This window comes from Quercus lobata, chromosome 12, assembly GCF_001633185.2.
Source record: "Quercus lobata isolate SW786 chromosome 12, ValleyOak3.0 Primary Assembly, whole genome shotgun sequence".
Taxonomy (NCBI): Eukaryota; Viridiplantae; Streptophyta; class Magnoliopsida; order Fagales; family Fagaceae; genus Quercus; species Quercus lobata.
Genome location: NC_044915.1, coordinates 9,457,302 through 9,472,909, shown reverse-complemented (window position 1 = coordinate 9,472,909; position 15,608 = coordinate 9,457,302). Strand labels below are relative to the sequence as shown.

General features: G+C 35.9%; 3 protein-coding genes across 3 annotated transcripts; 2 read left to right on the top strand and 1 right to left on the bottom strand.

Annotated features, from left to right (window-relative positions):
• Positions 1 to 262: 262 nt before the first annotated feature.
• Positions 263 to 1,612, bottom strand: LOC115970196. Its single transcript, XM_031089857.1, has one exon. It carries the CDS (start codon positions 1,610 to 1,612, stop codon positions 263 to 265), a length of 1,350 nt encoding a protein of 449 aa, XP_030945717.1.
• Positions 1,613 to 7,977: 6,365 nt separating this feature from the next.
• LOC115970195 lies at positions 7,978 to 10,063 on the top strand. Its single transcript, XM_031089856.1, has 4 exons — positions 7,978 to 8,966; positions 9,057 to 9,244; positions 9,365 to 9,751; positions 9,876 to 10,063. Exons 1-4 carry the CDS (start codon positions 7,978 to 7,980, stop codon positions 10,061 to 10,063), a joined length of 1,752 nt encoding a protein of 583 aa, XP_030945716.1.
• Positions 10,064 to 15,001: 4,938 nt separating this feature from the next.
• On the top strand, positions 15,002 to 15,400 carry LOC115970194. Its single transcript, XM_031089855.1, has one exon. The coding sequence runs from the start codon at positions 15,002 to 15,004 to the stop codon at positions 15,398 to 15,400; it is 399 nt and encodes a 132-aa protein (XP_030945715.1).
• The last annotated feature ends 208 nt before the right edge of the window (positions 15,401 to 15,608 follow it).

Genomic DNA, 15,608 nt, shown 5'->3' with positions numbered 1-15,608 from the left:
ATATGGCCTAAGCCTAGCCACTATGATTTTAGTGACTATCTTATAGGTAGTATTACATAAACTAATCGGCCGATAGTTTCCAAGAGTCTCCGGCCCTTGGTTTTTAGGAATAAGGACAATGTGAGTTTGATTAAGTTTATCCGACATTCTCCTTTCCCTAAAAATTTTCTTCACCTCCTCCACCACGGAAAGCCCAACTGAAGGCCAAAAATGCTGAAAAAACCCCGCATGCAACCGATCCGGCCCCGGAGCCTTAAAGGCCTTAAAGGACCAGAGACCAGAGACCAGCCTTGATTTCATCTTCCGTCACCGGGCTACCCAAGCTCTCTTTTTCCTCTTCAGTCAGCCGGGCTTGCCATTGAGAGAAACCCGACTGAATCCTGCCCGATGAGATTGAGGAAGATGTATAAATGTCACTAAATCCCTTCCTAATATAGTCCATAACCTCTGCTTCTGCATGCAGCCATTCTCCAACCCCATTTTTAATGGCCAGAATTTGGTTTCTCTTCCGTCTAACCAAAGTTGAAACATGGAAAAAAGCCGTGTTTCTATCTCCTTGCACCATCCAATTGATTCTTGATTTAAGGGCCCACAACTCTTGCTCTTGCCCAAGCACCACATCCAGCTCCTTCAGGAGCTTATTCTCAAGATCCAACAGAGAGCTCGACGGTTTTACTGCTACAACCCTTTGAATACCATTCAGCCTAGCCATAATCTTCCTCTTCTTAGCAAAAATATTCCCAAAATGCAGTTTATTCCAAACTGTAGCTTCATGCTGGAATGTGTCAATTGCTTCAGTTAAACCTGAAATCCGCCCCCACACATTCTCCACCACCTTCGGAAAAGAAACATCAGACAGCCAGAAACGTTGGAATTTGAAAGGCCTAACCCGGTGATTCCTGACTGTGGGCTGCAATTCCAACAGAACTGGACAATGGTCCGAGTGGCATCTAGTAAGATGGGAAACCCTCGCCTCCGGGTAAAGGAGACACCAACTAGGGTTAACGAAAAACCGATCTATTCTCTCCTGAATAAGCCCCTGAATATCTCTCCGGTTTGTCCAGGTGAATCGGGGACCAGTGAAGCCTAAATCGATCATGTTACATAAGTCCAGGCACTCCTTAAGCATTAAAGATCTATTCACACTCACCGGCCTCCCCCCATACTTATCCTCTCCCATAATAGGCTCGTTAAAATCCCCAGCTAACACCCAAGGCATATTGTGGAGCTCAGCCACTTTAATTAAATTATTCCATAACATTTGCCTCTCGGCATACCTAGGACTAGCATAAATTGCTGAAAGTAACCAGGAAAAATTAGAATTCCGAACCTGGACAGTAGCATGGATTTCCTGCTCTGTGCTTGAAAGAGTTGTAACCTCCACCCTGCTCGAGTCCCACAACAACCAGAGACCCCCTGCGTATCCTATGGTATCCGAATGGAAAGCACCATCAAACGGTAATCTAGCAGTAATATCCCAAGCCCGCTCACCACCAATTTTTGTTTCCATGACAATCAAAATAGCAGGATTGTAAATATTGACAAGGTCCCTCACATAATTCTGAAATGAGGCCTCCAAGGCCCCTCTACAATTCCATGCAATAAGATTCATGATAACACAAAACCGGAGCATAAAAACTTCAAAAGGCAACAGAGCCTTCTCCCTCATCCTCCAATAGCATCTGATCACCCTGCCCAACATCAATGTCACAAGAATTTGTGTCATTCCCCATATTCATATCTGATCGGCCATGAGCAAAATGATCCCCATGGATAGCTGGGTTATTGGAGTCGAAGTTATGATCGCCCTTTTCCCCAAGGGGCACTTCCACTCCTACAATACCTCGCTCACCTTCAGCAACTCCTCCCATGTGAATCGGCACTCTCGCCTCACCGCCGCTTCTGCCTAACATGCCCTTTGCTCTCCGCCGTTCTTCACCATTAGCGGACAGAGCGCCCCCTGCACCTTCGCCACTCTGATTCTTGCCCGCCCCATTTCCTAGGCAATTATTGCTCATCTCACCCCCTCTAAATTGGAATCCACTGCCTAATCCACTGCCGGAAGCAATCTGCATCTCACTCAAGGTAGGGTGAATGGGCTCACTGTGTATCGGAGTACCAGTGTTTGTGTTAGACTGAGGAAGAGGCGTGGATTTTGGTCTCTCCAACATCCTAATTCCTGTTTGATGCGCCCTAGCCCTTGCAATGTCCTTTTTACCCTTAATGGACACACTAAAACTCAGCTTAGTATTCTCTGGACTCTCTTCCGCCCCGGGATGGAACTTACTCAATGGGCCCGAATGAGATGGGCCTTGAGCCGAAATGGGGCTTTCACCACTAAAGCCTTTGTTGCCTTCTTTCCTCAACTGGGCCGTATTATTCTTTGGCGGAGAAAGCTTGCGCTTCCCTTCACGCAGAGCCAACCGGGAATCTGACTTAGGATCATTGTCCATACCTGCCTTAGTACTAGCAGCATGCACACCGTCACCCTCTTGCCCTTGAGCATAACCACGTCCATATCTAGACACTCTCCCTCCCCGTCCTTTTGTCCCAGCTTTTTTACGTGACACCAAGAGCCACGGACCATAGTTGTCCTCTAGCGCCTCATCAGTGGTCCCACTAGCCCGCTCAGGATTATTAGGTACATGTTGTTCGCATGACTGTCCAGCACGTTCCACTCTGTCACCTTCAGAGGCATGAACATTGCATGGCTGTCCAGCTCGTTCCACGCTGTCACCTTCTTCCTTGTCCATCTGAACTTTCTCAGTCCTAACGGTATATGGGCAACTCTCCCGCCGGTGTCCCAACCTACCACACGAGAAACACATCTTGTGAATGCCTTCGTAAGTTACTACCTGTTCAAATCTCCCAATCAATACCGTATCAATGAGAGGCTTATCCACGTCGACTTGCACACACAGACGAGCGAATCTACCTCTGGTTTCAGATGCTGTGTGGGTGTCCACTCTGAGCACATTACCAATAGCTTTTCCAATGTGAACCAAGGCCTCAGCATTATAGAACTCAATAGGAAGCTCATTGAGCCTAATCCATACCGCCACCGAGGAGACATTAGCTGAAGACGGTTTAAAATATGGCTCCCACGGTCTGATGGACAAAAAGTGCCCTCCTATGAACCACCACCCTTTTTTAACACAGCCTCGTAATCCTCCTTTTGAGCGAATCTAATGAGGAAGAAATCGTAGCCAAGTCCGACGCAATCTAGGCGGCCCACAGGTCTCCACAGGCTATGAATTTTTTCATGCAGGATATTGAATCCTATAGTTCTACCATAGACCTTCACTATCAGAGATTTATACCAAGGAGACCTTATATGCTGTTTGAACTCCTTCGTAAACTTCACCGCAGCCAATCCTTGAAGACATGGACTAGCTCATTCTGTGGGGGACGTTTTTGTTTTTCCCTAATGGTAATTTGAGAACACACACACACACTATCTATAAAGAAGATTCCCTTCTTTGGTGGACTTTTACATAGTTTAGAAAATGCCCCTAAACCTTAGGTTTAACAGGGAATTTTTTTTTTGAGAACGACCCGATGAAAATATATCTCTAACTCCATTTAAAATGCCTACAAAATAGGACACTCTCCTGTTTTGTAAGTTTGTGACTTGTAGGAATCGGAAAATTAGACAAATTAAGAGAGAGAGTCCCATTTTCATTAAGACTGCCATTCTCTAGCTCACTTTAGAATCTAAGCCATATTATATATATATAATACAAATTCTCTCTATCCCACATTTTGTACTCCATTTCAAACTCTATAATATGTGCTTTTTTAACATAACTAGAAAATTGTTAAGTAATACGAGACTATTTTTTCCTGGATTATGTAACATAGTTACTTGAACATAGAATAATGGTGAGAACTAAGGATCATGTTCATCAATATCATTCCAAAACACAAGCTAAGCTTCTGCTTCTTCTCCTTTCCTTTATGTTCAAGAAACTCAGACAAAGTTACAGTGACCTGTGCTTGGATAAGCCTAGTGCCAACATCATTGGACAGAATTTCACTCTCTTCCCCTCACTCTCTTCTCTATCTACCTCATCAGACATGCTCTCTTCTAAACACAAAATCTCCACACATACCCATCATCAAATACTTTAACTACAGAAATCTGTCCCCCCAAACACAAAATTCCCACACAATCTCAACATCAAATACTTCACCTACACAAACCCATAATCAAGACTCACACAATCTAGGTTTTTTCTCTTATTTGGCTTCAAGCTTGGTGGACTTTTGTGGGTTCGCTAGAATTGATGTTCAAACTTGGGGAATTTTGTGGGTTTGTTGGAATTGATGATAGAATGTGTGGGTTTTGTTTTGGTATTGATTTGAGCCTTTGCCTTTGACTGGGTTTGGTTGATGGGGGCGGTTAATTGAGGAAGATTGATTGAGGGAATTGGGAAGATAGAGAGAGAGATATGAATTGAGAGAATGATAAAGAAGAAGAAGAAGTAGGAAAAGAAAGAAAAAGATGAAAAATGAAAGAAGAAGAATGAGAAAAAGAAAGGAAAAATGTTCAGAGAAAATGGAGTTGACATGTGTGTTAAAGTTGGTGGGCCATGGGTAGGTGTGAAATAATTAAAAAATGAGGGAAAAGTGGCCAAACTGATGTGGGTGTTTTGTAAAAGTGGGTGTGTAAAATAGAAAAAGTATGTTTTTTTTTTTTGCAAAATAGAAATTTTTTTTACATCCATTGGTGCGGATGCTCTTATATATATAATACAAATTTTCTCTATCCCACTTTTTATACTCCATTTCAAACTATATAATATGTGCTTTTCTAACATAACTAGAAAATTGTTAAGTAATATGAGACTGGTTTTCTCATTATGTTTCATCACAAAGCATCTCATCCACACAAAAAACCATTGACCCAAAACGATTTTGCTGATGATTACTCTCTTGGAATCTGTGACCAAGTATTTTTCTAGTAGGAGCCTTAGAGCTAAGTCATCAGATGCTTTGTTTAGAGCATTAGTATTAGTGGAGGCAAATAGGTAAAATGCTAAATTTAGCAATTAAATATAACAAAAGTGGAACAAAAGTGTACTGCATCAGTGGTTTGTTAACACGAATTGCCATCTTTACATGGAAAGAGATGGGTATGAGGAGGATGAGAAGACAAAAAGAGTGAAGAAGAAGTGGGCCTTAGGGATTATGTTGTTGAATTTTGAGAGTTGAGAAAACTACCATATTTTATCATTTCTCTGTTTTTCGTTTTCTTTAAAAATATAAATAAAGGAAAGAAAAAAAGAAAAAGAAGCAAGCCTTTTGTGTTGGGAAATTGCCTCAAATTCCAATTGTGACTTGGAAAGTCAATTAGGTTTCCTAGTTGAAAAAGGAAAAATTAATTTAGGTTTCCTTGTTATAGAAGGAAAGACTATTCCTTGGTGTGGAATGAAGTCTATTCCTTGTTAAAGAGGTAATGTATTCCTAGTCCAAGAGGGAATAGCAAAAAATTCTTATAAATAGATAATGCTGCAAAGAATTTGATGGTTTCGGCCCAAGGGTCCTCCCTATGGGGAGAGGGAAAATAGAGCGTGAAACCAAGAGAGAAAAAAGAGATTTTCACTTGGGAGGAATGCAAGAGGAAAGAGAGAGTAAGGTATTGCCGCTTTCAAGAAGATAGCCAAGGGAGAGAGAGCAAAGGGTTGCCACCTTTGAGAAGATAGCCAAGGAGGAGAGAGAAGAGTGTTGCCGCCTTTGAGAAAGATAATTTGTGCATGTGAGAGTAAAGAAAAATAAGAGAGATTTTTTTCTTTAACCATGAGACATACACAACAATTATTGTAATTGATTTGATAAAAGTGAAATTATTCAGAGTTTGTCCCGTGGTTTTTTCCCTTAAAAGAGAAAGAGTTTTCCATGTCAATTTTATATTCTTATGTGTGATTGTTATTTTGGATTGCTAATATTGTTGATAACATTATTTGGGTCCTAACAATTGGTATCAGAGCTAAGGTTAGAGTAGAAGCGATGGCCGGAGACGAAGGCAAGGCTTTAGGAATTGAAAAGTTTGATGGAACAGATTTTGAATATTAGAGGATGTAGATTGAAGATTATCTCTATGGGAAGAAGTTGCATCTGCCTCTTTTGGGGAAGAAACTTGCTACTATGAAGGATGAAGAATGAAACATTCTTGATAGACAAGTATTGGGAGTTATTCAATTAACTCTATTAAGATTAGTTGCGCACAATGCTGGGAAAGAAAAGACCAACAGTGGTATTAGAGCTTGGTTGATTTAGTGGATGACTCTTTGTGTGAATTAGGATGGAAGAGAAGGGATTGCTTTGATTAAGGTGGAGCTATTCCAAGAGGAAAAGAGGACTACTTGATTAAGGTAGGAGTTATCCCAATAGCAAAGTCAATTAGGTTTCCTAGTTGAAGAAGGAAAAATTAGTTTGGGTTTCCTTGTTATGAAAGGAAAGACTATTCCTTGGTGTGGAATGAAATCTATTCCATAGTTGTCAGTATCGTACGATACGCGATGCATATCATATCGTTTGAAAAAAGTGCTATATCATTGATATGTATCATAGGTGCATATGAATTGGACGATATAGTTGTATGTATCGTACGTATCGTGCGTATCGTACGTATCAGTTGTATCGGACGATACATAAACAATTGGCTTAAATAGGCTTTTTTAACCAAAATTTCAGCCCAAGTTTAGCCTAAAACGTTTTTCCATTTTTTTAAAAGCAAGTTGGGCTATTTTGGTGGTTTGGCCCAATACAAAAGCCTTCTTAATTTTTTTTTTTTTTAGCCCAAAAAAAATTGAACCACAATTAAATTAATTTACCCACCACATAGCCGCACCAGTCAGTAGTCACCCACATGTTTTTTCCTTTGTATCTCAATTCTCAAGCTCTCAACTTTCCCAAAACCCCTTTGGCTTCCTCTCTATTTGTTTTCATCTTTTTACCTTTTAGATCATCAAGTTTCAGGAGATCTCTCATCAAGGGACCACAAGCTCCAAAGGACCACAATCTTGTCTTTTTCTTCTATTCCTTTTCCTAATCCAAAAGTCCCACACTTTGACATGCTATTAGAGCAAGACAACAACAACAACAAGTGCTGCCTCACGTTGGGTCCACTGTGTGTGTAAGGTTAGTTTTTCTTTTTTCTTAATAAATTTTTTTGATTAATTCTTTATACTAAAAAATTATTGTAATTATTTATTGTTATTAACATATTATATTAGTTAATTTAGTTTAATATGACCGAGTGGCTTATAAAAAATTAGTTTAGTATAACTAAATATGTATCAATGTATGTATATGAGTGTTTATATATAAATATTATATATATATATATATGTATTTTGTAATGTTAATATTAATACTGTGAATTTGTGATAGTGTAACTGTGATGCTTAATTTGTGTACATAAAAATTGTTGATTGACTATAAATTCATGTGTTCATATTTGCTTTTGGGTATATAAAAAAAATGGGTGATAGGAGGAAAAGAAATAAGGAGAAAGATCCCACTTGGGATCATTGTCTACGTATTAATGATGATAAGACAAGTAGGCTCAAGCTTAAATGTAATTATTGCTCAAATGAATATTGGGGTGGAGTCATAAGAATGAAAAACCATTTGGCACATACACATAAGGATGTTAAACCATGCTTGAAGGTGCCCGAAGATGTTAAAAATTATTTTGCCAAACTTTTGGAAAACATTTAAAAAAAAAAAAAATGAGCAACTTGATGATGAGTTTGATGTTGAATGTCTTCAAGAAGATGAATTACAAAAGATTGGTGGTGATAATGCAAAAAAGGGAACCATGGATGCAACTTAAAAAGGAAATCAAATTCTAAACAAGTGACTTTACCTTCCTTGGTGACAGATCGTACTGCAACTTGTTTGGCTATTTGTAGATTTTTTTATGCTCATGCTATACCTTTTCATTTAGTTAAGAGCCCTTTGTTTAAAAAAATGATGGATTCAGTTGCTAATTATGGCAAGAGATTGAAACTCCCTACTTATCATGAAACAAGGGTGACTTTCTTGAAAAAAGAGGTAGAAAATATGCACTTCACATTGGATAGGTATAAAAATGAGTGGAAAAAAACAGGTTGCACTTTAATGTCAGATGGATGGACGGATAATAGAGAGAGGTCTATCACAAACTTCCTTGTCAATAGTCAAAAGGGAACAACTTTTCTTAAATCTATTGACACCTCCGATATTTCCAAGAACGTTGAAAATTTATTTCAATTGCTTGATTCTTTGGTGCAAGAAATTGGAGAGAAGAATGTGGTACAAGTAGTGACAGATAGTGCTTTGGCTTATGTTTCAGCTGGTGAAAAATTAATGGAAAAAAAACGTAAGATCTTTTGGAATCCTTGTGTTGCCCACTGTATTGATTTGATGCTTCATGACATAGGTGACTTGCCTGTGCATGCAAATACTATAAAAAAAGCAAAGAAGATCACTTTTTTTATTTACCGTCATATTTGGGTGCTTGATTTGATGAGAAAATATACAAAAGGGAGGGAATTGGCAAGACAAGGTGTCACAAGATTTGCCACTGCCTACTTCACTTTGAAGAGTATATATCAACAAAAGATTGGATTAAGGTCTATGTTTGCATCTGAGGAATGGGCTAAGAGTCCCTATGCAAAGAAAAGTGATGACATTAATGTCCAATTAATTGCCTTGAGTGATCCAAAGTTTTGGCCTGCTATTAAATTTTGCTTGAAATGTGTGATCCCTTTAGTAAAAGTTTTAAGGCTTGTAGATGGTGATGCAAAACCAGCAATGGGCTACATATATGAAGCTATGGATAGAGCAAAAGAGCAAATCCGGAAAAAATTGAATGATGTGCAAAGGAGATATAGACCTATATTGAGAATTATTGAAACTAGATGGGAGCTTCAGCTTCATAGGCCTTTACATGCAGCAGCTTATTTTCTCAATCCTAAGTAAGTTCATTATTTGAATTGTTATATATTTTAATCTTTATCTTTATATTTTGTATGCATATTTATTTATAAGATATAAAACTGTGATAGGTTTCATTATGATCCCAACTTTGTTGCAAATGAAGAAGTGAGAGTTGGACTTTATGAAGTGATTGAAAGGATGTGTCCTACAACTTTGGAGAGGTGTAGGATTGATCTACAATTGGAGAAATTTGATAAAGCTGAGGGTTTGTTTGGAAAAGAAATGGCTATACTTACAAGAACAAAGAAGCAGCCAGGTATGTGCTATTGTTATTATCATTATTATTGATTATCATTATCATCTTAATGTAGCTTTTTATTTGTTGTTATCATAATTATATTGTAGCCCTTTACAATTTCTTTTGTTGGTAATATAGCATTGTGGTGGGAAAGTTATGGAGTACATTGCAAAGAGTTTCAAAACTTAGCTATATGTGTCTTAAGCCTAACTTGTAGTGCAACGGGATGTGAAAGAAATTGGAGTACTTTTGATCATGTACACACTAAAAAAAGAAATTGTCTTGAGCAACAAAGAGTGAATGCTTTGGTGTTTGTAAACTATAATATTAATTTGGAGTTGAGACAAATAAAGAGAGAAAAGAATGGTGACTCATATGATCCAATTTGTCTATCGGATATGGAATCTGATGATGAATGGATTACCGAAAAGGAAGAACCTTGCTTGCCAGAAGATACTTCATGGATGGACATTCATGAATGCTTTGAAGTTAATGAGGAAGGATGTAGTAGAAAAAGAAAGAGAGGTATAAATTTATATTAAATTGAAATTCTATTTTCTATATTATGAATAAAATGCTAATTTTGACAATATATATTTTTTGTTATTATTTTTATAGGTCCAAGAAATTTGAATGCTTATTTTTATAGGTCCAAGAAATTTGAATGCCAAAAAAAAAAGTAAAGAAAAAGTTATTGAAGTTGAAGAATCAGAAGAGATAGTGGATGTTGGAGATGATGAAGAAGATGTACAAAAAGATGCCAATGAGGAAATGATTTTGCAAGATGATGAAGATGATAACTTCATTGACTTGGACTATGGAGATGATTTTGATTAGGCAGTGATGAATATGATTAGGAAAAAAAATATTTTGACTAATATAATATGTAGTGACTTTGAACTCTAATGAATTTGGATATGGATATTTTTATCTTTTGGATATGGATGTTAAAAATATATTTCCATTTGGTTTATTTGGTTAGCTTAGTCAAATACTTTAACATAAGTGATAATTAAAGTAGTCATTATTTGCATATGTTTCAATTTTATAATAAATATATGTATATGTATAATGTTTTATAAATTTTATATAGTGTTTGTATATCTTACGATACACGATACGATACGATACACGATACATAAAAATGAAAAAAACGATTCACGATACGATTCACGATTTGACAACTATGGTCTATTCCTTTTTAAAGAAGTAATGTATTCATAGTACCAGAGGGAATAGCAAAAGAGTCTTATAAATAGACAATAGTACAAAGAATTTGATAGCTTTGGCCCAAGGGTCTTCCCTATGAGGAGAGGGAAAATAGAGTGTGAAATCAAGAGAGAGAAAAAAGATTTTTGCTTGGTAGGAACGCAAGAGGAAGGAGAGAGTAAGGTATTGCCACCTTCAAGAAAATAGCCAAGGAGGAGAGAGCAAAGGGTCGTTGCCTTCAAGAAGATAGCTAAGGAGGAGAGAGCAAAGTGTTGCCGCCTTTGAGAAAGATAATTTGTGTATGTGAGAGTAGAGAAAAATAAGAGATATTTTTTTCTTTAGCCGTGAGACATATATAATAATTATTGTAATTGATTTGATAAAAGTGAAATTATTCGGAGTTTGTCCCGTGATTTTTTCCCTTCAAAGAGAAAAGGGTTTTCCACGTAAATTTTGTGTTCTTATGTGTGATTATTATTTTGGATTGCTAATATTGTTGATAACATTATTTGGGTCCCAACATATTGCTCATTGCATAGAAATGAACAACTCTAACCGAAGGTTCCAATTCATACTACAATCGATGGAAATCTTATGTTTGAAAATTGAAAGTAGAGCTTTTCCCATGGATTCTTCTAATTCAGCTTATTTAGTAAGGTGAAATTGAAAGCAGTGACATTTTTGAGATTTTGATTTCTGTGTTTTTGATACTATTTTTATTAGTTTTTGAATTTTTTAAACTAAAATATGTCAAAACGGTGTCCTTGTTTTAGCACTTAAGGCGACCCACATAATAGAACTAGATGAAAGGACTACACTAAATAAAGGTCAAAGTTGTAGGGCTTATATCTCAAAGAAAAAGAAAAAGAAAAAAAAGAAGTTGTAGGGCTTAAATGAATAAATAAAAAATAACACGACTGAATTGAAGTTTAAGTAAACTTGGAATATATAATTTGTTGTTTAGCAAAAGGAAAAACCTTAAAATGATATGTATTTGGAGCATTTTTTATTACATCAATCTTATTTTAGATTCGTGTAGTTTATCATTTGGTACAGGGAGACACTTTTTTTTTGAGAAGATGTACAGGAAGACACTTAAAAGGTGGATAAAGAAGGATTGCCTGAGCTAAGCTTAAACTTGACTCGATATTAAATAAGTAGGAACATATAGAAATATATATTTGAAATCAAGTCCAAAATGTTCATAACTCAGTTCAAGTGTAATAATAATAAAAAATAAATAAATAAAAGAAGCAAAATGTCCAATTATAACTCCATCTGTTAGCTAACAATGAATTGATGTTTAACACTTTAACTACTTTGATCCTGCTAACCAATCAACCATAAGCTGGAAGGAGGGGCACATTAATTTGAACACACAAAAAAATAATTATAACTCCATCTATTAGCTAACAATGAATTAACGTTTAATTACTTGGACCCTGCTAACCGATCAACCATAAGCTAGAAGGAGGGGCACATTAATGTGACCACACAAAAAAATAATTATAACTCCACCTGTTAGCGAACAATGAATTAATGTTTAATTACTTCGATCTAGCTAATCAACCAACCATAAGCTAGAAGGAAGGGCACATTAATGTGACCACTCAAAAAAGTATTCTTTGACATGTTGCTAATTAATATTGTTGGGTTAAGATTGCTTGACCCCAGTTAATTAATTCAATTACCTAAGTTGATTAATTAGGTTCAATTGCATGCAAACCGTGAAGGCATCAGCAAATCACCAATTAAACTAAATGCAGTTAAAAATAAATTGACATAGTGATTTGTCGATAAATGAGGAAAACTTCCCGTAAGGCAAAAACCCCACCAGGTGATTTTAAGATCACCACTCCTAAGAATCTACTAATCAACAATCAAGCGGTTACAAGTATAAAGAATCTCACCACTACCCTGACCTATCCCAAAATACCAATCTACAGTTGAACCTTCGCTCCAATACCCAATTGGACTTAATCTTGTAGTAGCCTTCTTTCCCTTAATGCACTAATCTCCAATCTGTGACTAACCCTTTGCACGGATCCCAGTACGTGACTAACTCCAGCAACTTGAACAGATATTGTTGACTGCAAAGTTCTTCACTTCATCAACAATTAAGATTAGGAAGCACTTGATTACAAAACCCTTTGGCATACAAATATGGTAACTTCTCCTAGAGAAAAAATAATCTCTTTGTCTTTGTATCCGTATGCGATGGCTCTTAAAATAAGTCTTATATATGTCTAGGGTTGTGAGAGCAGAAACCCTAAACAAATACATAAGTTGGGTTGAATTTCAGATCTGGAAAACTGAAAATCGTAATTCTCAATGGATCAAGCTTCTCATTTAGTCTTGATAGAAGTATCTGTTGAGACTTAATGAAACAACTTTTCTTCACTTGTTTCTTGAATCAATCTTCATGTCTTTAATATGAACACTTGATATGCTTGAACAACATATTTCTTGATGTATTAAATCTAACTTAGATCTACCCAATTACAAGTAAAGTGTATTTTGTTAAAAGATTAGCCAATTATATAAAATTATGACCTTAACAAATATAATATGTGCCGTGGGTGCCACCTTACTAGTTGATCAAGATCATCTATCTACCTACTATGTCACCATCAACATCGAAAACAATTACTCATTCATATCACTTGGGCATATCACAACTTAAAGAAAGGAACAATGTAAAACATTTCTATGAAATTTTCGATGCATTTAGAGTTATTATAAACATATTAAACCAAAGAACTCCTTATATTAGGAATAATTCTAGGGCCACACACACTTTGTTATAATTTTTTTATGTGATAAACTGTAATTGAATGTTTGTCACTTTCACATCGACACACAATTTTTTCTCCACCACTTACAACCAGCCATATATATAAGACAGTTGTGTCAAAAGTTGTGTGAAAGTATATAGTCCTATAATTATTCATTATTCATAAATGGCAAAGCCACAACTCTTTTTAGGAGGATTAAGTTGTCAGATGAAAAATTACTAATCCAAAACATAAGCTAGTTTGTATATAAAACAAAAAATTTCACACATATATCTTGTTAGTAATATGTGAACTATATTTTAAATCATATTAATCATAATTAATATTCTTTACACATTTTAAATCAAGAATTTATATTAAAAAATTAGAAATTAGACGGTTAGCAATAAAAACTTTGAAACATTAATCAATTTTAAATAGTATAAATAACAAGTGTCACTTTACTTCTCTAAATATATACAAGTCAATATTAGAAAAATATATAAATAATAACGACTATAACTATATAGATTTATTATAAATATACATATAAACATATTGTATTCTGCATATTTAAATTGGTCCTCAAACTAATTAGCTTGCTCACAAATCATAACTTGACTAGTTTTTTTTTCAATAAAAAACATAAACAAGTAGGTCATCTCTCTCTCTCTCTCTCTCTCTTCTAGTTTCCACCTGTAGTACGCTTCTCACCTTGATTGGGTAAATTGAAGCATATGTAGCCCACAATTAGCTTTTTTGAAGAATTTTTTTTTTTAAAGGTAATTTTTTTTTGGTCCTTAAATTTGAAGTTCGATTTTGGTACTTCAAATTTTAAAAGTTCAAATTCAATCTAAATTTAAAAAAAGTCAACATTTCATCTTTGTCTATAGGGGAATTTGATTATAGTCCCTGAAATATGGGGTTGATTTGATTTTTATCTCTTAAACATGGGGTTACTTTGATTTTGGTCTCATAAATATACGAGTGGTTTGATTTGGTCCCTAAAAAAATGTGTGTCGCAACATTCCTGTTACACATGTGAAGGTAAAATTTTGGTTGTGAGAAAATTTGGACTCTTTGATAGCTCCTTGCTTTACTCCTTTGCAAAACCCTGGTTGCTTGTCACCTACTAGGTGAAAGAATATTAATTAGTGTATTCATGCATGCCGTTATAAGGTTGGAGAACCTTAGGACTTGGGTTGTCACTAATGCAAGAGTAGTCTGCGAATGCTTTTTTTTTTTTTTTTTTGGGGCTGCGGCGGCCCGTAGGGGGGGGGGGGAGGGTGGGGTGGGCGGTGGGGGTGTTTCTACTTTGTGCAAATGGATAGATCGGACCCCATAGTGGAAGTACAAATTAACAAGGTCCCCTTGCATTAAAAAAATAATAGTAATAAAAATAAATAAATAAAAAAACTTAATCCCCCCAATGTTCAAAGATGAAATGTTGAAATAAATAAATAATAATAATAACATAATTCACACTTAGATAGAAGTGTGAATTAAAATGGGGCAGTCTTTTATTTTTTTATTTTTCTGATTTTCTAATTCTTACAGGTGACAAATTTTCGGTGTGGTGGATACTCGGTTGGTATTAGCTGTAACCTTCTTTTGGTAGACATTTTGGTGAAGGATAGCTTCCTCAATAATTGGGCAAACATGCACAACAATATACTTTCCAATAATAACGAATCCAAAAAACCCGTATTTTACCTTCCTAATCTTAAAAAAAAATGGTCCTTCCCTTGCCAACATAATTAGCCATAGTCCAAGAAATGATTGTGGCCAAACCATGCAATTCAAGGTCACTACTTATGAAAACACAAATTTGGATTATGATAAATTCTGCAAGTCACTTGCATTGCTTTGCATTGAGAAGACAGAGAGCAAACTTGGTAGAACAACGACTTTAGAGTTCTCCTTGTTTGTGAAAGAAAACTCCGAGGTCATTGAGATAGAAAAGTATTCTAAACCTGGACATGTTAATGCACAATTGAGTCTCAAGACTCAAGTCACTTGTGTAGGTTGGGATGAATATTTAGGGGCCAACGAGGTAGCTTTTCGTGATGGGAATAAGCCTATGCATGTTTCATATTGGATTGGGTCAATTTTTAATGGTCTTGTCATTGCAATTCCACCTCTTAATCAGGCTACTCTTGGAGTGAACATATTAGTCACAATTCCTAATTAGAACAAACTCTAGGACGAGCTAGACAGTTTGAATTTCTTTTTTTTTTTTTTTTAATTTTTTTCTATATGTGATCTAGGAAAGGGGAAGAATTGTTTGGTTAAAGTTTCATGTTAGTCGTTAGCTTGATTTGGTATGGGGTTTAATTTTATCATCCATCTGTAATTGTTATTTTGAATGATGAAAGCCAATTATGTATTTGAATGATCAA